Below are 21,179 nucleotides of genomic sequence, written 5' to 3'. Positions count from 1 at the left end.
AAAAAAGAGAGGAAAAAATCAGCATTAAATTATTAAAAAAAATCATCATTAAAATTCAATTATTTTTAGGTTAAATTTTTTTGTTTTAATTTAAATTTATTTTATTTTATTTTTAGATTGATATTAAATTATTATAAAATTATGACAAAACAAAAAACAAAAATTTAACAGAATTAAAGGGCAAAATATTCTTTTAGATTAATATTTTAGAAAATTAAAATATCTTTTAATATTAAATTTATTTAATTTGAATTAAAATTTAATTTAACTATAAAAAATAAAATAAGTTTGTAATTAATTTTAAAAAGATATAAATATCCTTTTAAGATAAGAGTTGTTTGATTGTTTTAAAGATTCAAAATTTATATTTGAATTTATAAAATTATTCTTCCAAGAGATTATTTAAAAATTTAAAATATTCATTTAAAAATTAATAAAAAATAAAAATATCTTTTTAGTATTATTATTTAAATGTATTAAAATAAAAAGACCAAAATATCATTTAGTTTGTATAAGCATGTTGAGACTTGAGAGGGAAAAAAAAGTTATATGCGATTAGTTACTTAGAAATATTTATAAATTTAATTTTAATTTTAAAAATATAATTTATATCTATATTATTTAAGTAAAAATGAATACCTCGTATAGGGATGGCAAAATTCCCCGAGACGTGGGGATCCCTGCGGGGACTGCCTCGAATGGGGATCCGATTGTGGGGAATTTTTCCCGCGGGGATGGGGATGGGAGACAAAATTCCCCCGAAGCAGGCGTGGGGACCCGAGCGGGGATCCCCGCCCCGTCCCCGTTATTCCCCGAAATTTATGAATTCCTTAAATTATCCTTAATAGTTTATTTCTCATATATGTTTTTTAGTCATTTCTCACACACACATATATAGAAACCCAAAACTCCTAATCTTTATTTGCATAACCCTTCTTCAATTCAAAGATCCCTAAGGCTGTCCATACTCCATCTAACCTCTCTGCAGCCACCCCCTCGTCATCCTTCTCACCGAATCGTCACACCTCACCGTGCCATCACCCTTATCGCGTCGTAATTTCTATTTGCGGCATTCTTTTTCATAACTCTGCCGTCGTGTCCATTCTCCTCTCTGTTGCCACGTCTCTTACCTCGTCCACTGCTTTGTCCTTTGACTCGTCGTTGCGTCCCCCTATTGCGTTATTTCGAGAGAAGTCACCATCGTATCATTTAGACTTTTTGTATAAAATCTTGCAGTTTTTGTATAAGATAGATACTTGCAGCTCTATTCATATGGAAATTAATAATTAGTTAGAATTATTATGTAGATGGAGAATGGGGTCCCCGCGGAGAATGGAGCCCCGTGGAGAATGGGGATGGGGAGCAATATTCCCCCACGGTGGGGAATGGGGCGGGGATGGGGAGCAAATCTGAGGGCGGGAATGGGGAGCAGGGAGGCATCCCCCGCCCCCGCCCTGCCCCATTGACATCCCTAACCTCGTATACGAGAAAGAATTTTATTTAATTATTCTTCTTTTTTTTAATTTTAAAAATTAATTATCTTAAGCATTTTTATCTTAATTTTTAATTATTTATATTTAGTTCATATTATTATATCAAAATTTATTTTTATTATACTATACATACTAAAACACACTTATATTATAATTTTTTTTCCATGTTCTATATCTTCTTATTTAAATATCAATTTATAAAACTAAACATAAACATATAATAAAAATTTTATTTATTCAAATATTATAAGGAGAATATTATTTACAAAAATAGAAACTATTCTTAAAATTATTATTAAAATTCTGAAATAAATTTATAAAAAAACTTTCAAAACAAATATTTTTATCTTTATTTTTTGAATTCATTTTTGTTGAAAGCTGGAGCAAGTTTACTCATTATATCAGTAAATTTGCAGATTTTGTTGAAGTTAGTCCTTTGCATCAGTAAACTTTGTTGAAAGTAATAAGTTTGTCGGGTGATAAAAATTTATTCCTATTTTCGTACAATTTATTCCTATTTATTCTGATACAGTGAATTTATTCCTATTTTCGTACAATTTGAATCGCATTGGTATTTATGCACATAATTTAAAATTTAAAATTATAAAATTTTTAATTTAAGATTTAAATAGATATAATTTAATTTAATAAACATAGAAATAATCATATTATTTTACTCGTACGATTAATTATGTTTATTCAGTTTCAAAAAAATTAATTGTTTAAAACCGATAATAAATGAAAACATCAATGTCTTGTATTATTTTAAAATTAAAATTTATAAATAAAAGCACTCTTATTAGTTTAAAAATTTTTAATTTAAATAAACGTACTCGTATTATTTTAAATTATTTTAAAATTAATATGAATATATTTATTTAATTTTTTTTAATTTTTAAAATTTTAAATAAATATATTCATCTTACTTTAAATAAACGTATGGTATTATTTTTTTAAAGAAAATCTTAGCAGTCAAATATGACCTTTAAGTATCTCAACTATATATATATATATATATATATATATATATTTGAAGAGACTAATAAATTTTATCTAAAAATTATAGTTAGAGATATATTTTGTTTAAGATAATAAAAAGAGTGAATATCCCATCCGATCCTGACAATTACCTCGAAAGGACAACGAGACTCCCAAGAAAAAAAACACCCAATCTGGCTCCTGATTTTTTTTTTCTGGACTGATTAGTCCCTTTGTAAAAAAAAAAAACATTGACTTTTTTTTGGTACAAAGATCTTATTGTCCTTTCGAGGTAATTGTCAGGACCAGATTGAATTTTTTTTTGTCAAGAACCTCAGGGACTATTTTGGGTTTTTATAACACAAGTGTTTATTTTTATCAAATTAAATTAAGTTGTTAATTTCAATTATATTATTAATTTAAATTATATCTATTTAAATTTTAAATTAAAAATTTTATCATTTTAAATTATGTGAATAAAATTAAATTAAAAAAAATTAAAATATACCATCTAAATTATATGAAAATAGGAGCAAGTTTGTCCATAGACAAAAGTTATTATTTTCCATAAAATTCGTTCTATGCAGTGGACAAATGCAAAATCTGATGCAGCAAGCGAACTTGCTCTAGCTTCCAAACAAAACATTTCGAAAAATAAAAATAAAAACATTTGTTTTGAAAAATAATCATTCTTTTAATTTTTTTTAAGTTTCCAGTTAATTATGTTCCTTACATATATTTATATATATCTTAAATAAATGGTATGTTATGATATAGTTTATTTTAAAAATTATGATGCTATAGATGAACAAAAAAATAGTATATAAGATAAATTTTATAAGATAAATTATAATTTTAAATAAATAATTAAAATAAATAAAATTTAAAAATTTTAATTAATTAGATTTTATGAACTAATTTAATAACTTATATACTAATAGAGCATGTTAGATTCTTTTTAGTAATCATAATTATCATTTATTAAAAATATATTTTAGAAATCTACCTAATATACTAAAATTGGGTTTTCCCCCAGCTACTAAAGGTGACGTGTCGATCTTTCATGCCTCCGTTTTTCCTCCAAAACGAATAAAATTTTTTTTCTATTCTAAATTATTTTATTGTAATTATATTATAATTAATACTAAATAAATAATATATAATTATACTAATTTAGCAACATATCTTCATTATAATTATATCAAATCAATATTTAATGCACTATTAAACTACTTATCAATTATCAATTAAAAATACTTTTAATAATTTTAATGATAATAATAATATCAATAATAATAATAATAATAATAATAATAATAATAATAATAATAATAATAATAATAATAATAATAATAATAAATTTTTGTTACCTGATTCACGTATATCAAATGATTTTTCTAAATTATTTTATAAAAAATATCTTTAATATAATTATATTGTAATTAATATTTAATGAATAATATATAATTATACTAATTTAGAAACATATTTTCATTATAATTGTATCAAATCAAAATTTAATGCATTATTAAAAAATTACTTTAATAATAGGTAATTTACATATTTATTTTTGTTTTACTAAAGTCTATATATAGTGTTTTTCTGTCGTACATGAATCTAAATTTGAGAGTCAATTCATAATTTTATATTTAATGTTTTTTTTTACTACTTCATAAAATAAGAATGTATTCTTCGTTTTTTATTGAAGTTGATCCTTTTAAGGTACAATTTATAATTTTTTATAATGTTTTTCATATACTCATTCTATGATATTATTCTTTTGATAATTTTTTATTTGTTGTTACTCTAAGTTATTCTTATCGTCTAATGTTCCAGTTCGATTGTCTTTTGCCACAATCATTTACAATGCATCACATCCATGAAATACCTCATCAAGTTGTCTTCACTGATTCGGGTTTCAACTACATAGATGTAAGCATTTAAAGAAGAGGCAATAGTCTCTACTTTATCGAAGGATGGTTGAATCTACTCACCTATTATGACCAACCCAATGGAATGTGGTTAAAGTTAGATTTCTTAGGAGGAGCTCGATTTTTGATTGATGAATTGCATCCACGGAACTTTATAGGGCACGTTCAAGTTCCATCCCCTCCATGCTTTTTACGTCTGCCCGAAAATCTTCGAAGTGGAGCACATAATGAAATTGAATTCCCTCAGTTTCAATTCAGTTTTGCTAAATTCGTGACAAATTCAGATATGCAATTTCAACGATTGGTAAAATATTTAAATTTTCTTAGTTTATGCTGTTCATTATTAGAATAATTTTTTAACATATTTTGATTTTTTTCAGAAATTACCAGCTTTCTTTTGCATGCATGCAATGCCATTGAGGGGAATAAGAGTTAGTTTGGTTTCTCGGTGTGGCAATTCTATACCTTGCCGCATTGCATGGATAGCGGATGATGAAGCTTATCTAACAAGAGGATGGTCTGATTTTGCACGAATTCTAAATATTGAAACTTACGATGTTATTTCAGTTGGTTGTCGTTACAAGAATGATTTTATACTATACGTGACTAAGGACTAGAATAGGTTCAATATTGTTGAGGTAATTTGGTTTTACTATTAATATTTGATTAAATTATAATTATAGAATTTTAAATTATTGCCTCAATTTATATATTAGGATTATTTTTTGTGGATGTGCTATTTTTAAATAATTTAATAAAATGAAGTAGTGTCAGATATTATTAAGTTTATTTTTATCCTTTATTTCTTTATTTGTATTTTCATTATATTTGACAAAAAATGAACCTACACATATATTAAATCGTTGACCTAAAGACAATTTATTTGCCAATAGAAACAGATTTTATTTATAATTGGAATAAAATTTATTTGCCAATAATCGGTGGATAAAATTGAAATTACTCCCGTGTCATATAATTATAATTGATTAATTGGTATAAAATGAAATTATACCTGTGCCATGAGTAATAATCTAAATAATTATATCTTAACAAAATATAATTTGAAATAATTTATAAACAATTATCTTAACAAAAATAATTATTTAATAATTGATTTAAAAATCAATGCAAAAATAATTATTAATAATGGTATTATTAACTGGGTAAATAATATAATATCAAATTATTACTTGAAATATAAATAATATATGGAAATCTATTGAGTAAATCAATGATTTTGCACCTTAATAATTTAACAATTATTATTCAATTAACCAGTTAATTGAATTAGTAATAACAATTTTCAATTTCAAATTTTGTATATTAAGTAGTTATTAAAAACTGGGTAATAACGATTTACACGAAAAAATCATTGGTAAATTCAATTAATCATATATAAGATAATATACTAACAGTTTTAGTATATTATTTATGGCAAGCGAAATTATTTCCTCAGATTTTCTATTAAAATTGAAATTAGTAATAGTTTAAAAAAAGGTTTATTAATAAAATTACTAATAGTCACATTTTTATACACAGAATATATGTTTTCTATATGTTATTTAAAAAATATAATGAAACATGAATAATGAATGAATATGTTATTTCTTCGACTAGCTAATTAATGCAAATCGAGTACCTTTTTTTATTCGATTGAGGTTATATTCTGTTTGGTGAAAGTTTCAATCACTTTAATTAAATCCTGTCTTTGTGCCTTAACTTATACAGGTAGTAATATGTTACATATTATTTGGTATATCTAAGTATTTATTTCCCATAGCAGAGATGTAAAGAATCATATTAAGGTTTATTGCCAAATAATTAGTGGATGAATAATAGTAGATTATATTATTTTGGGAAAGTATTTTCATTATAATTATATTAAATTAATATTTAATTATGATAAAATATGTTAATTATAATTATATCATAGAATTATAATATTTACGATATTTATGTTATATATTTTAATTATTTATATACGTAAATAATTAGAAATCAATCAAATCAAATTATTACGGTAAATAATATGTTGTATATTATTATGGGAAATAATCTGTAGATAAAATTGAAATTACACCCGTGTCATATAATTATAATTAATTAATTGGTATAAAATGAAATTATACCCGTATCATGAGTAATAATCTAAATAATTATATCTTAACAAAATATAATTTGAAATAATTTATAAACAATTATCTTAACAAAAATAATTATTTAATAATTGATTTAAAAATCAATGCAAAAAATAATTTTTAATAATAATATTATTAACTGAGTAAATAATATAATTTTAAATTATTACTTGAAATATAAATAATATATGGAAATCAATTGAGTAAATCAATGATTTTGCACCTTAATAATTTGACAATTATTACTCAATTAACCAGTTAATTGAATTAGTAATAACAATTTTCAGTTTCAAATTTTGTATATTAATTAAGTAATTATTAAAAACTGGGTAATAACGATTTACACGAAAAAATCATTGATAAATTCAATTAACCATAAAGAAGATAATATACTAACAGTTTTAGTATATTATTTATGGCAGGAGAAATTATTTTCTCAAATTAAATTTTATATAATTATAGTAAGTCTCTATAATTAAAGCAATATAAAACTGCTTCATATATAGCAATAATATTATACATATTTATATATCTCTTTTTTTATCTCTTTTTCCAAAATATTGGCATATAATTAATGTAAAAAATATATAATATTAAACTGTTTTGTTATGCATATATATGAATTTATATAATAACCCGTATAATTTATACGTATGGCATAATACATATGTCAAAAAAAGATTCCATAATTTGTGAAAACTACTGTTTTGTTATATGAAATTGAAATTGAAATTAAATAATTTCTATTTATTAATTATATTTCTCCTATGATACTATAATATTCGTTTGTTTCTCTTTTTAACTTACTTTCAGATTTGGTGAGTAAAAAGTCTCCTATTCCTTTGCTCTCAAATGAAAACCCAAGAACTCAGAAATTTTGCAGAATGGCTATTCAAAATTGGTGATGGTTTGGCTGGTGATACAACAGATGGTGAATCGATCGTTCATATACCATCTGACATTTTGATTAAGAACTCTGAGACAGCTTTGGATGACCTCATTGATTTCGTGTATCCAGATATGTTATCCAATTTAAAAATTATTTCAAGGATAGAGCAATTCTTGCACCAATTTTGGATTGTGTCACTGATGTCAACAACAAGATGACTGCAGGGTTACCTGGACAAGAAAGAGTCTACTTAAGTTCAGACTCTGTGTGTGCTGAAGAGAAAAATATGGAATTTGAGTTAGATGCTTTCTCGCCAGAGATTCTAAATGGAATAAATTGTTCAGGTCTACCACCACACAAGTTGGTTCTGAAAGTTGGCGCTCCTGTTATGTTGCTGCGGAATATAGACCAAACTAATGGTTTGTGCAATGGAACGAGGATGCAAGTTAGAAGAATGGAAAATCATGTGATAGAATGCAAGATTTTAACTGGTAACAAAGCTGGAAGTATTGTTCTTATCCCAAGACTGAATCTAATTCCAAATAATGAAACATTGCCGGTCAGGTTTCAAAGAAGACAATTCCCAATTATCATGTCATTTGCAATGACAATAAATAAGTCCCAGGGACAAACTCTATCGAAAGTTGGAATTTACCTTCCAAGGCCAGTTTTCACCCATGGTCAATTGTATGTTGCGTTATCAAGGATAACGAGTAAAGATAGTCTGCGAGTGCTGTTGCAAGATCATGGACACTTGGAAGATAACTGCACGATAAATGTGGTATATAGAGAAGTTTTTGAGAGCCTATAATAAAAAGGTAATAACAAAATGTCTTACTAAATCTATTTATTTATTAAAATTTATTACTATCACTTAAAACAATTTAGAAATTCTAGGAACTAATAGATGAATTCTTATTGTACATTAATAGTTTGAGAATATTAAAATTATCATAAAAATTCGTATAATTTTATTCTCTTGACAAACAAATTTATAATTACGTTAATCATATAATTTTATATACAAACATTGATATAGTGTTGTTTCATGTATATATTTTACAGGTATCAAAGGATAGCATTGAATTGTTATTCAGTAGGTTTAAATTATTTATTGTTTATTACAAAACTTTCTGCATTAGGCTTCTCCATTAATTTGTTCTTCATTTTGAGCTGATTTTGATATTTTTTTACTTCACAGTAAACCAACATATAAAATTTTGTTGGTGGATTTAAGTATTACTATATTATTTATGGTCATATTGAGTATATATGCCTGATTTATTGAAAAAAGTAGATTAAATAACTATTTTATAGTTAATACAATTAACACTATATTAAGAAAAGAAAAACAACGCATACAAGTTATTCTTTTATTAATTAAATTATTATAATTAAAATAAAATTTAATATAACAACTTAAAATTATAATTTCAATCTTATCACGTGCATGGCACGGGTAATTAAACTTGTTATAATCAATACATTTGTAGTTTTATAAGAAGAATGCATTAATTATTTATTAACCTTATCAAATTAACTGTAAAGTCAAATCCATGCATAATTAAACTGAATTTTGATAGCGTTTTTTTTTTTTAAATTGCAAGGAGTTTCAAAACTCCAAATTTAGTATAAAGATAAAATTTTTTTCTGTAAACTTTCGTAGAGCTTTAACACTTCAAATAATAGAAGAGTATGATAACATCCACCAATGCAATATGTTTGACTTTATATACTTTTTGTTTTACTTTTTTTTTTAATTGTGCAACATCTTTATTTAAATTACTAGTCAAATTTAGGAAGCTGAAATTTTTTTTCTTATTATTATCAAAGTCGGTTAATTTGTACTAGTCAAAACAATTATTTTAGTTCATTTTTAAAATAATTAAATAGTTTTTTGTATTAATTTTTATAAATTAATTTTTTCTTAAAATACTAAAATACTCTCGAAATTATTTAACTTTAAAGTTAATGTATTTGTAGTCTTTTAGAAATTTGCATAAAAATATTATAAACTTTAATTTTTATTGAAAGATAATAAAAAATTTATGTTTATCTCATTGAAGAATATTCACATAAAGATATCTAAAACATCTTTTTTTTTTTAAGTTACTAATGTGTCACACTGTGATTAATAGTATCTATATAACTAGTTTATAATGTATTCTCTAAATCCGATTCTTTGAATTCGGTTCGACCTAGTCAGCTTAAAATTTAAATATACCGATCCAGGTCATGTTTAATCTTTTTAAATTTGCAAAACTAGGTCGTTTAACGATCCTAGCATCTACCTTCTCCTCCTTCAACGTTACTCTCAAAGCTGGGACTTTCTCTTCACCGCCAACTTCATTTGTGCAATCAAAAGCTGGTTTCGATTTGGTGAGTTTTAATAAATTTTGTTAATTTTTGTTTTTTTTATTGTTATTTTTTATTTTGGTGTTGAAAATATTACTAAACTAGTTTTTTTATTGCTAAAAATAATCACTAACGTAAATTTATTACTGATTATCACTGAATTCTGAATAATTTGTTGTTGAAAATATTTGGCAGATTTTTTAGTTGCTGAAAATTTGTTGTATTCCAATGAATATGGTACTGATTATATAATTTTTATGGGACAATTTTTTCTCTTTTACGTATATAGCATTAAAAAAAGGAAAAAAACGAGTCTAGCTCGAAATGCATTATTGATATTGAATCTTATTTTCCAAAGCTCCATTCTATATAAACAAATGAGAAGACAAATGGCGTTATATGTATTATTGATATAAATGCTTAAGATAATTAATTTTTAAAATTAGAAAAAAGAACAATAATAAAATAAAATTCTTTCTCATATACATAGTATAGATATAAATTAGATTTTTAAAGTTAAAATTAAATGCATAAATACTTTTAAGTAACTAATGGCATAGAACCTTTTTTTTTTTTGGTTCCTTTCAACATGCTTATATAAACTAAATGATATTTTTGTCTTTTTGTTTTAATACATTTAAATAACACTAATCCTAAAAGGATATTTTTATTTTTTATTAATTTTTAAATGAATATTTTAAATTTTTAAATAATCTTCAAGAAGAATAATTTTATAAATTCAAATATAAATTTTGAATCTTTAAAATAATCAAACAACTCTTATCTTTATATCCTTTTAAAATTAATTACAAACTTATTTTATTTGTTATAATTAAATTAAATTTTTAATTCAAATTAAAAAAATTAACATTTAAAGATATTTTAGTCTTTTAAAATATTAAATTTAAAAGAATATTTTGTCTTTTAATTCTTTTAAATTTTTATTTTTTATTTTTGTCATAATTTTATAATAATTTAATATCAATTTAAAAATAAAATAAATTCAAATTAAAACAAAAAAAATTTTAGCCTAAACAGAATTAAATTTTAATGCTGATTATTCTCTCTCTTTTTAATAATTTAATGCTGATTTTTTTCTTTTTTTAATTAGAGAATACTAAAACTTTATATACAAATTTTTTCTCTTTCTTTAATTGAAGAGCACTAAAATTTCATATAAGTTTGGAGTATCAAATTACGTTGTCTCTAGAGGTGTATAATAAAAAACTAAAATATAGTTAATCGATTAAAAAATTATGGGTTTTGCTAAGTAAATAGTGACTTTTGTAAACAATGTGAATAATAGGTTCTAGAATTGACAGAATAAAGTAAAAAAATACTCCATTCCTAAATTATCTTATAAACCTTAACATTAGGATAACTATCTGCACACCGAGTGAATTGAACATCGAGCTATTCTGAACTGTGCATGGTAAATTGAATCAAAAGAAATAATCATTCAATTAAAAATAATGAACATAATCATCTGCATACCTATTGAATTAAACATCTGATATATTCATTGTTTACATTGTTTAGTATTCTGATTGTCTATCTATACTTTTCCAAAAATTATAACCATATTTTGATTAACCACTTTAACAAAATCATTTTAAAAATTATAACCATATTATTTAGGTGAAAACTCAGCATTCAACTTTACCTAAAGTTGATAGCTGAGAGCTGTTAAATGATTTAAATTATTTGATTAAATTTTCATCTAACGACTTTTAATTATCAACTTTATGTGACATGAAGTTAACTGTATCTAAGTTTCCACCTATTATTTAACATTAGTTAACCAAAACCAAATTTAAAAAACCAATTTTTAACGGTTAATCAAAACCAAAACTAAAACCAAATTTAAAAGACCCTTAATTCCATTTAATCCTTAATTCCCTAATCCCTTCAGCATTCAACCCTCAACCTCAACCTCAACCTTATGCCTCTTCCATCTCTCTTCACGCCGCCGTCAACAGCTCTTCTCCTCTGCCTCCCACCAGACTTCGTCGGTGGCTCGCCGGACCTCGTTGAAAACTTGAATCCTCTTCTCCTCTTCACTCTGATTCGCGCCTCTATCTCTCTGCCTCAACGACTCAACCTGTTGCTGCCGTGCTATTGACTCAACTAGTCTCCACCGGAGTATCTCTTTTTGGGTTCTCTTCTGTTCTTACTGAAGCTCGTCGGTGGCTTGCCGATGCTCGTCTTCACTCTGCTTTGCGCCTCTATCTCTCAGCCTTGACCTTCCATTGTTGTCATTGTTCTGCCGTCGCATCAATTGAGGTAAGCCTCCTCCTTACCCTTGGTTCTGCCATTAATGTTGTTCCTGTCTGATGCTCAGGCCGAGGTATTGGTCGGAGATGGCTACAAGGGTTCTTGCGTGGCTACTCCTGCTGAGGTTTATACCACCAGTGCGAGCCTCATCCGAGTAGTGGGAAGTACCTGCAAAAGGGACTCCGATGCTTAAGTTAGTTTTGGTGTAGGAAATATAACTTAAGAACGATTATTATGAGCAGTGAGTTTTGAGTATGTGCTATTGATCGGACTTGACCCGTATTTAAGGAGGTAGTGTAATGGTTTTGTGAGTCTGTATCCTGAAGATCAGGGTGTGGTGGTTTGTTGGTTCCGAGATATGGCTCCCTGATTTTTCGCCTCATTGTGCAGTTGGTCAAACCGAGCTTATGACGTTAGAGTCCGAGCTTATAGGGACGGATCACAGTCCCCAAGTTTGACTTACTTTGGGTGTCACGGAAGTGAGTTAAGCTTGTTGTAGGTTCATGAGTGGTATAGCTCGGTTGCATCTTTTAAGCCACCATGCTCAATTTGCTTACGTGGCACTTTTTTATTATTGCGTGTCTCGAAAATTGTTTGTAATAAACGTTTGTCTGTTGAGTTCCCTATGATGAATCTGGTCTATTGGTTTGAATGACGAGTCTTTTTGATCATGCGGTTTGTTGTATTTGATCGTGTGGTAGTAGGGATGCGTGGTTATTACCTTCTCTTACTGAAAGAAAGACTTGTCTTTTTCCCTATTTACTGCTGAAGATGTCTTCCAGAGGTACATTCTCATCCCCCTCTCTTTTCTTTTACTGTTTGCCTGTTCATTATGAAGAAAGATAAGGTTGTGGAAGTAAAAGATGACTGGTACCATTGGGTACATGCAGATGTAAAATATCGTGCTTCTTTGTTTCATAGTGTAGAATCTTTGTCTGTTTTGGATACTGTTAACTGTATTAGGAGGGGTGCTCGTATAGGTGTTGAGTTTCTCCCTTGCAGTGGTGAGGAGAGGGTTTGTGAGAGGAGAGGTGACTGGTCGTATTTTTACTTTTATAGTTCCGTTCTGAATGAACTTCAGGTGAAGTTTCCCTTTACGAGTTTCGAATGCGATGTGCTGATGCAGCTTAACTGCGCTCTGTCGCAGTTGCACCCCAATTCGTGGGCATTTCTTTGTGCATTTGAGTGTTTTTTTAGCTTTCTTGAAGTGGAGCCTACATTAAATCTATTCTTTTCCCTGTTTCAATCGAAAGGCGTGAAGAAGGGCTTGTGGGTGAACCTAAGCAGTTATCCTGGGCATTCCTTGTTTGTTCTGTATAAATCATCTTTTAAAAATTTTAAAGAGTTATTTGTGAAAGTTCGCTCAATAGAGACTGAGTACCCGTTCTACTTAGATGATGAACTGGCTGAGAGGTTTCCTTTATATTGGTGTTCTGAACCTATGCAAGTTCTTAAGGCTGTTAGGAGGACTTCAGAGGAGGATTTAATATTAGATTATCTTGTTGAGTGCTTTGCGTCTGGGAAGTTGTTATCTATTCCTGATCTTTTGAAATTTGAGGATGACAAAGATTCTCTGTCGAGATATATAGGTAGCCCCTGATTGTTTGTTTCCTATATTTTGATTAATTATTGGTCTTATGCTGCTTGTTTTTATTTTTTCAGGTGGCAGAGTTTCGAATCTTTCTTCTTCTCGTATGAGAACATTTTTGGAGCAGAAAAGGGGTGACAAAGGCGGTTCCAGTAGGACTTTTATAACTGAAGCTGCTCAATCTAGTTCTCAGGGTGTGAAACAAAAAAAGGGCTGAGTCTGATAAGTCCTTGGAGGTGGTATCTGCTGAGGCTGCTCAAGGAGCTATTATTCAGCATGAAAGGCCGAAACAGATTCGGTTGCATGGCTTTGCCCGTGGTTCAAACTCGAGATTTGTATGGAGTGACTAGTTTCCTATTTTTGAGCTGGTTGACAAGGTTGGTCAGTTTCCTGGTGACGTTGACTTGCTTAATGGTGCTGGTATGGAAGCTGTTGGTCAATATATGCAGGTATGCTCTTGGTATTTGTTGTTTTTCTTTGTATTTCGTATTTGTTTGTCACATTTTTGTTTATTTGTTTTTGTAGGTAATTGCTGCTAGGATGTTGTGTATAGGTCATACTACTGAGTTGTTGGGTGCCGGTGAGAAGGAGTACATGGACAAGATTGCTTTGTTGGAGAAGACTGCTGCTGAAAAAGAAAAAGAGCTTTCTAAGAGGGACGGTGTTATCGCCGAGAAAATGAAGAAAGCAAAGGACCAGGAGGAGGAAATAGAGACCCTTCGTGAACAGATTCGTGTTTTGCAGAGTCAGGTGTCCCAGGCTGAAGTGGAGAAAGATAAGATGGTGGCTCGAGTTCGTGAGCTTGAGGTCAAAGTATGGAGATGTTTGCTGCGGGCTTTGATCGGTGTATTAGTCAAGTCTCTATTTTTTTCTCCGAATTTCGACGTTTCAAGGTTAGATGTGACCAAGATAGTGGTCGGAGGGAAGTTTGTTAATGATGATCCCGATGAAGCTGAGGGAGAGAATGTTGCTGAAGCTAGAAAGTAGTATTTTATCTGAATGGTTTATATAGTTGTGTACTTATTGTAGTGACCTTGGGAGTTTGTAGGTTTAACCCCTGACTTGATCTGTTTTGTTTTGCTAGTGTTTTTGAAAAACTTGTTTGACAGTTTATGTTTAATTTGCATTTTGGCAAGCAAATTTAAAAAAGTATGATTTGTCATGAGTATTTTTCTCGCCTTGAGTGCTTAGCGTTAGCGGTTGTTAGTTCTATTTTTTCTGGGAAAGTTGGAAACGGCAAATTAAGTTGATGGTGATCCAGGAGGGGAAGTCTAGATTTTGAGACCGCTTGATACGGTTGTGATTGTTTGTTGATTTGTGAGTGAATGTCGACTTTTATTCCGAGTTCTGAAAAACAATTCGTGAATAAAAGTTTGTATTGATATTGTATGTAGCTTTTTGTTCCGACTTTTGTGGTTTAGAAAGTATTGGTGTTCGTTGTAGTCGGTTAGAATGTATGCGATGGAATGCACAATTTTCATAACTTGAAATGGTAATTCATAAAACTGGATTACATCTGTCATGCTTTTGAAGTGGTCGGCCTCGTTAAAACCTCCTCGAGTAAAACCCTCCTTAGGGATAAAAACCTCGGTGGTAGGAAAAAGAGTACCGTCCGAGCTTCAAGCGTTAATGAGCGACTAGGTATAATAAAGCCGCAATGAAGAAATGTTCCATGTGTTTGGTAGGTCGGCTCCTTCTAGGCTTTGGAGCGAGTATGATCCTCGGCCATATACTTTGGCAATTCGGAAGGGACCTTCCCAGTTGGCAGCGAGCTTCCCCTGTCCTGGTGGTTTTCGAACATCCTCTAGGCGTCTAAGGACTAGGTCTCCTTGTTGTAGTGTTCGTGGTCTGACCCTTTTGTTGTATTTGTTCCGTATCATTTGTTGTATTGCTTCATTTCTGATCTTTTCCTCGTCTCTTACTTCTTCTATTATGTCCAATTCGGCTTGTCTTGTTTCGTTGTTCACGACGTCGTTGAAGTAGTTTATCCTTATGGATCCTTGGGATATTTCTACAGGGATCATGGCATCGGATCCAAAAGCCAATTTGAAAGGTGTTTCGTTCATCGAGCTTTGCGGGGTAGTGTTGTATCCTCAAAGTATCTCGGGTACTAGCTCGGCCCACTCTCCTTTCGCTAATGTTACTTTTTTCTTAAGTGCCTGCAAAATGACTTTGTTAACTACTTTGGCGAGCCCATTAGTTTATGGGTGCTCCACCGAGGAAAAGTGGTGTTTTATATTCAGATTAGATAAGAAGGAGGCTATTTTTCTATCTGTGAATTGCCTACCATTGTCAGTAACAATATCCATAGGTACCATATCGGCATATTATAAATTTCCAAATGAAATGTTTTACCTTATCCACTGTTATCTTGGCCAGCGGTTGAGCCTCTATCCATTTTGTAAAGTAGTCTATTGCTACTAGAAGGAACTTTACCTGACCCTTTGAAATTGGGAAAGGCTCGAGTATGTCCATTCCCCACATGTTGAATGGCCAACCAACCTCTGTTGTGTGCAACATCTCGGCCGGGTTGTGTATAATTGGGGCAAACTTTTGACAGTTGTCGCATCTGCGAACTTTCTCTAGGCAATCTTTCTTTAAAGATAGCCAGTAGTATCCAGCTCTCAGTATTTTTGCTGCGAGACTTCGGCCTCCGATGTGTGTACCATAAATCCCCTCATGAGCTTCTGCTATGGTGAGGTCGGCTTCTTCTTCACCTAGGCATTTGAGTAGAGGTCTTGAAAATCCTCTATGGTACAGGTCGTCGCCGATAATGGTGAAGGAGCTGGCCTTTCTCCTGAAGAGTTTTTGGTTTATTTCTCCCTGAGGTATTTCTCTGAGCTTCAAATAGGCAAAGTATGGGGTCCTCCAGTCTTTCGTCCGTGACAAGCTTAAAACAAGGTCGTTACAAGTACTATGATATTCTAGTGTTATCTGTGACAATGTGGTCCTATCTTCTTGTTTTCTTGTTGTAGCTAATTTAGACAAGACGTCATATCTATGATTTTCGTTTCTATTAATATGTGTTATTTGGAAGTTGTTAAATGTTGTAATTAGTTGTTAACGTGTGCATGATATTGTTCTAATGAAGGTTCGCGTACCTGGAAGATGTCGTTTACCTGTTGGACCACCAGCAGGGAGTCGCAATAGACCTTGATGTTTTGTATTCCACAGTTTTTTGCCAAACGTAAGCCGGCCAAGAGTGTTTCGTATTCGGACTGGTTGTTGCTGACGGGGAACATGTACTTTATTAATTGCTCGGTCGTTACTCCGTTGTTATCTCGGAGTACGATTCCAACTCCTCCTCCGCCTTCATTGGAAGCTCTGTCCACGTATAGTTCTCACTCCGGGTGAACATCTGGGACGTTGGCAAATTTTGCTACAAAATATGCCAAAGATTGTGACTTTAATGCTCCTCGAGCTTGGTATTCTATGTCATGCTCAGATAGTTTGATAGACAATTTGGTCAGTCTTCCTGCTAGGTCGGGCCTGCTTAGCACCTGCCACAGTGGTTGATTTGTTCGTACTATGATCTTATGGCTCTAAAAAAAAGTGCCTTAAGCGTCTTGCGGTGATTACTAGGGCATAGGCCAGTTTTTCTATGGTCGGGTATCTTGTTTCTCCTTCCTCCTTCGTCGCCGGTAAGCACGCTTCAATTTTTGTCGTTGCTAATTTTCTGAATTGGGGTTGATGGTTGTTGTTAATTTTGTATTCTGAATTGGGGTTGTTACTAATGTTAATTTGAATTTAGTTTGGATGCTTGGTTTGGATTTTTTGGTTAATTTTTCTGATTTTTTGGCTTTGGAGGCTGAGTTTTCTGTTTTTGGATTCTCAGTTTTTTTTGTTGAATACTTATTAGAAGTCTATTGAAATTTGTTGTGAGTTTAGTTGCTGATGTTTTGAGTTTTTGTGTAAGTTTATATTTTTTATTGTTGAATTTTTTTTTATTCTAAATTTTTGTTGTTGATTGATAAGTATTGTTCCTGATTACGGCGAAAGCTAATGCACTCCAAATAAAGTAGAGAGTGCAGCACTCCTTAAAAAGTAACCTGCTATCAAAAGTTATTAGGTAAATTAAATTTATTTATTATTATTAATTTTTTTATTCTTATGGGCCGAACAAACAACTTAATACAGACAAAAAAAACTAAACCCCTCTCTCAACTCTCAACCCTGTAATGTTCAAATAAAAAAAGAACTCTCAACCCTGTTATAGCATCCTCCACCGCCGTAAGGAGAGACAGCGCCGCCGCCGTCCATTGTGCTCAGGGGCCACCGCCACAGGGAGTGAGAAACTGCCATCGTTCGCTGCGTTGTGGTTGTGCTCCAAGTATCCCCCTATTCACTCTCACGATCTCAAAAAATCCCCAAACAAAAATTAAACCCTAGCTTCTTCAAAGGTTCTGCCGCCGCCGTCCAGGGTTGTCGGCGCCTCCGCGTCTCCGTCCTTCCCCTTGTCCCGAACCCAGGCCCTGTCTCCTAGCTCGGCACGTCATCCTCATCCTCGCTGGCTTCTCTGTTCGAGGCTTGGAGCAGCCCGCCGTCGTGTAGCCCCTCGCCCCTCGACGCTCGCCGTAGTCTCTCCACTCGCCGTCCTGCTGTCCATCGAAGGTTAGTGGCACTGCTTTCACTTTTTCGGTTATTCCTTTTATGCTCTGTTTAGTGATTTGAGTATTTGACTGATTTCTGAATGTGAATTAGTGAATGTAAATCAAATAATTGATTTTGTGTTGTTGAAATTATTGCTAGTTATGGATTTTTTGAAATTATTCTGCTGTTTTCACTGATTTCTGCTTATTCTGTTTTTTTTCTCTTTAAATTTTGAAGTTTGAGTGAAGTCTGATCTAATCTGCTACATTTTTGAATTTTAATTACCTAAATTCCCAATAAAAGATTTTCTTTTTTTGGGTTTTCTTTTCAGTACGCTCATATTTTTAGAATTTTGCTGGTTAGACTCATTAAACAGAAAGAAAAATGAACTTCAAGAATATTTAGTGCATTTAAATTAATTTAATGTTGAATCTGTTGTGCTGTTGGTAATAATTTTTTTATTGGATTTATCCTTTGAGAGCTGCTGTTAGTGTGGTTTGGTGTTGCCTTATTGATTTCAGTTGTTGATTTTTGGATATGTGGTATAAGAATGAGGTTGAATGAATTTTTTTTTGAAGCAAGTGAACTATAAATATTTATCAAGTCTTTTAAACTTTTATTATCAGAATATGTTAGCATATAGTTCAAAAGGCCCTTTAAAACAATTTCTATGGTTAAAGAATAAAATATCGTTATCTGAAGAGGAGTTATTTTAAATATTAATCTTAAATACTTTTAAAAAAGTCATTTGATATACTTCAGATTATTAGATACCTTCTGAGGTCTTTGATGAGTTTAGATTAGGTTAGAAGAGTATTTGGGATATTTATAGAACTTGAGACAATCATAAAAAAGAATCTTACACAATTAAGGTCTCTCTCTCTCTCTCGTTCGGCTTCATTGTATCTGTAATTTTTGAAGCCATGATTTCTAAGCATATTTTATAGAGTATTCAGTGGGATTGACCGTTTGGTAATCATGCTTTTGTAATTTTCTCATTAAGAACATGTTTATATTGTCATCATAATAAACATATTAACCTTCTTTAATAATTTTAATTTATGAAAGAAAAATAAGCAGACAAAAAATAGAATAGAAATTACCGTTTGCCTCTGTGTTTGATGGAAACAGAATAAAATTCATGATATTCCCCGCAAGACACTCAGATTTGATGTGGTATCTTGTGGAACTCATTATCTATTGTACATTGATATCATAGGAAATTATTGTATTTAAAGGTATTATGTTGCTGCTGTATCAAATTTCCAAAGTGTGCTTCTTGAGTTAGAGTCTTTGAGGGAAAGAAAGGATCTGAAAATAAAATAGATTTTACCAAATATGTGCATTATTAATTATTTCACCTTTCAATCATATAATTACAATCTTCTTTTTGGATTATCATTCACATAGGAGGTGTAAAAGATAATTGTTTTTTATTGACGTGACGAGATATAATTAAATGCAAGTGTGAATCTGTTTTATATTTCATTAAAATCAAATTCTTATTTGAAGAGGAGGGAAAAAAAACTGAAGTAAATGGTTTCGTTGTGTTTAGAATAAGGAATGAGGGACAAGAAGAAGAAGGCTCAAATGTTTGTCAAACTAGTATCTGCTGTTGGGACTGGATTTTTCTATGTGAAGAGGAAGCCAAGGCAGTTCACAGAGAAGCTCGAGTTTCGCTAATACGATCCAAGGGTTAACCGCCATGTTCTCTTTACAGAGGCTAAGATGAAGTGATACACCATCTCAGTTTCATTTCGATGATCATGGCTACATTCTTGTAGCTGGAACAATTTAGTACTATTTTCTTTGAAACAGTGAGTTTGAATCATGCCAATCTGTGTTTTTTACTTCTCTGCCTTGTGTACATTTTTCTTAACAAAATGGTAGCTGAGTTTTTAGCAAGGTAGCTGCCAATATAGAATCAGGAGATCGTTACCTCGCTAGAAGCATTAATGGTTAATCTAATCCACCTTGTATATGGGATATGTTGACAGGTCTGAGCTATAAGAATTTCCTATACTAGAAATTATAAAATAATTATTGTACGTCGATTAAAAAAATGCTCAAGGAACAAATGGAAATTAAAAATACCACTTTAATCACATCTTGTAACAGAAATAAATATTTATGATCAATTTTGTTAAATGGACACTTGCTCCTCGAAAAAAGAATGGGAAAAAGGCACATGCTAAAGATAAAGAATCAACGAGTATTAAAGTTGTTTATTGCCAAAAGAAAATACGCTTAATTTACTTTAGCTTCGTTTACAATAAAATCAACTATAATCGTTTCAAAGTTCATATGCTCGAATGGGCAACCTTGGAGGCCTAAAAACCAAATTTATTGTCCTTAGAAAGATGTACAAATTGTACAAATGTACAAATGAAGCTTGAAATAATAATGGTATCTATTCCATTTTAGGGTTGCCATTTATAAAATTAGCAGCACGCTGATTTGATTATGATTTTAGCTACCAACTATGATAATTGATATCCTTGTCATGTTTGATTCAGTTAAAGTAAATAGAGGTTTATATGAACATTCATGCATGATGATGCACCAGAGGATGAGTTAAAAAGCAAGTTCAATTAGAGCCAAACTCCTCATTCCAGCGCTCCAACTCTTTCCACTTGCTTTTCTTTAAGCTTGGTCTGATGACCGTCATTGCCTTCTTGAAATCATTGTAAGTTAATCCTCTTACCTGGTAAAGCCAAAAAACATCATTACACAACTTATTGTTCAATTTTTTTTATGAAAAAAGTAAATACTTTAACAAAGATTTTATAGTCATCTTGGTATGAATTTTTTTATTAGATAATAAATTATAAAATTTAATTTTAGTATATTATAAAAATATTATCTCTATTTAAAGTGTAAATAAGAAAAACAAATTATACTTTTAAGTGAGTATATATATTTTTTAAATTAAATTTATATAAT

At 30.2% G+C, this 21,179-nt stretch overlaps 2 protein-coding genes across 2 annotated transcripts; one reads left to right on the top strand and one right to left on the bottom strand.

Annotated features, from left to right (window-relative positions):
- Positions 1-9,544: 9,544 nt before the first annotated feature.
- LOC112782255 (uncharacterized) lies at positions 9,545-20,141 on the top strand. Its single transcript, XM_072229805.1, has 4 exons — positions 9,545-9,808; positions 13,721-14,095; positions 14,172-18,257; positions 19,792-20,141. Exons 2-3 carry the CDS (start codon positions 14,069-14,071, stop codon positions 14,631-14,633), a joined length of 489 nt encoding a protein of 162 aa, XP_072085906.1. The 5' UTR covers positions 9,545-9,808; positions 13,721-14,068; the 3' UTR covers positions 14,634-18,257; positions 19,792-20,141.
- On the bottom strand, positions 15,284-15,712 carry LOC140183208 (uncharacterized). Its single transcript, XM_072231232.1, has one exon. It carries the CDS (start codon positions 15,710-15,712, stop codon positions 15,284-15,286), a length of 429 nt encoding a protein of 142 aa, XP_072087333.1.
- Positions 20,142-21,179: the final 1,038 nt, after the last annotated feature.

The sequence above is a fragment of the Arachis hypogaea genome, chromosome 20, assembly GCF_003086295.3.
Source record: "Arachis hypogaea cultivar Tifrunner chromosome 20, arahy.Tifrunner.gnm2.J5K5, whole genome shotgun sequence".
Lineage (NCBI taxonomy): Eukaryota > Viridiplantae > Streptophyta > Magnoliopsida > Fabales > Fabaceae > Arachis > Arachis hypogaea.
Note: the sequence above shows the minus strand (reverse complement) of the source record. Positions and strands in the feature narration are given on the sequence as shown.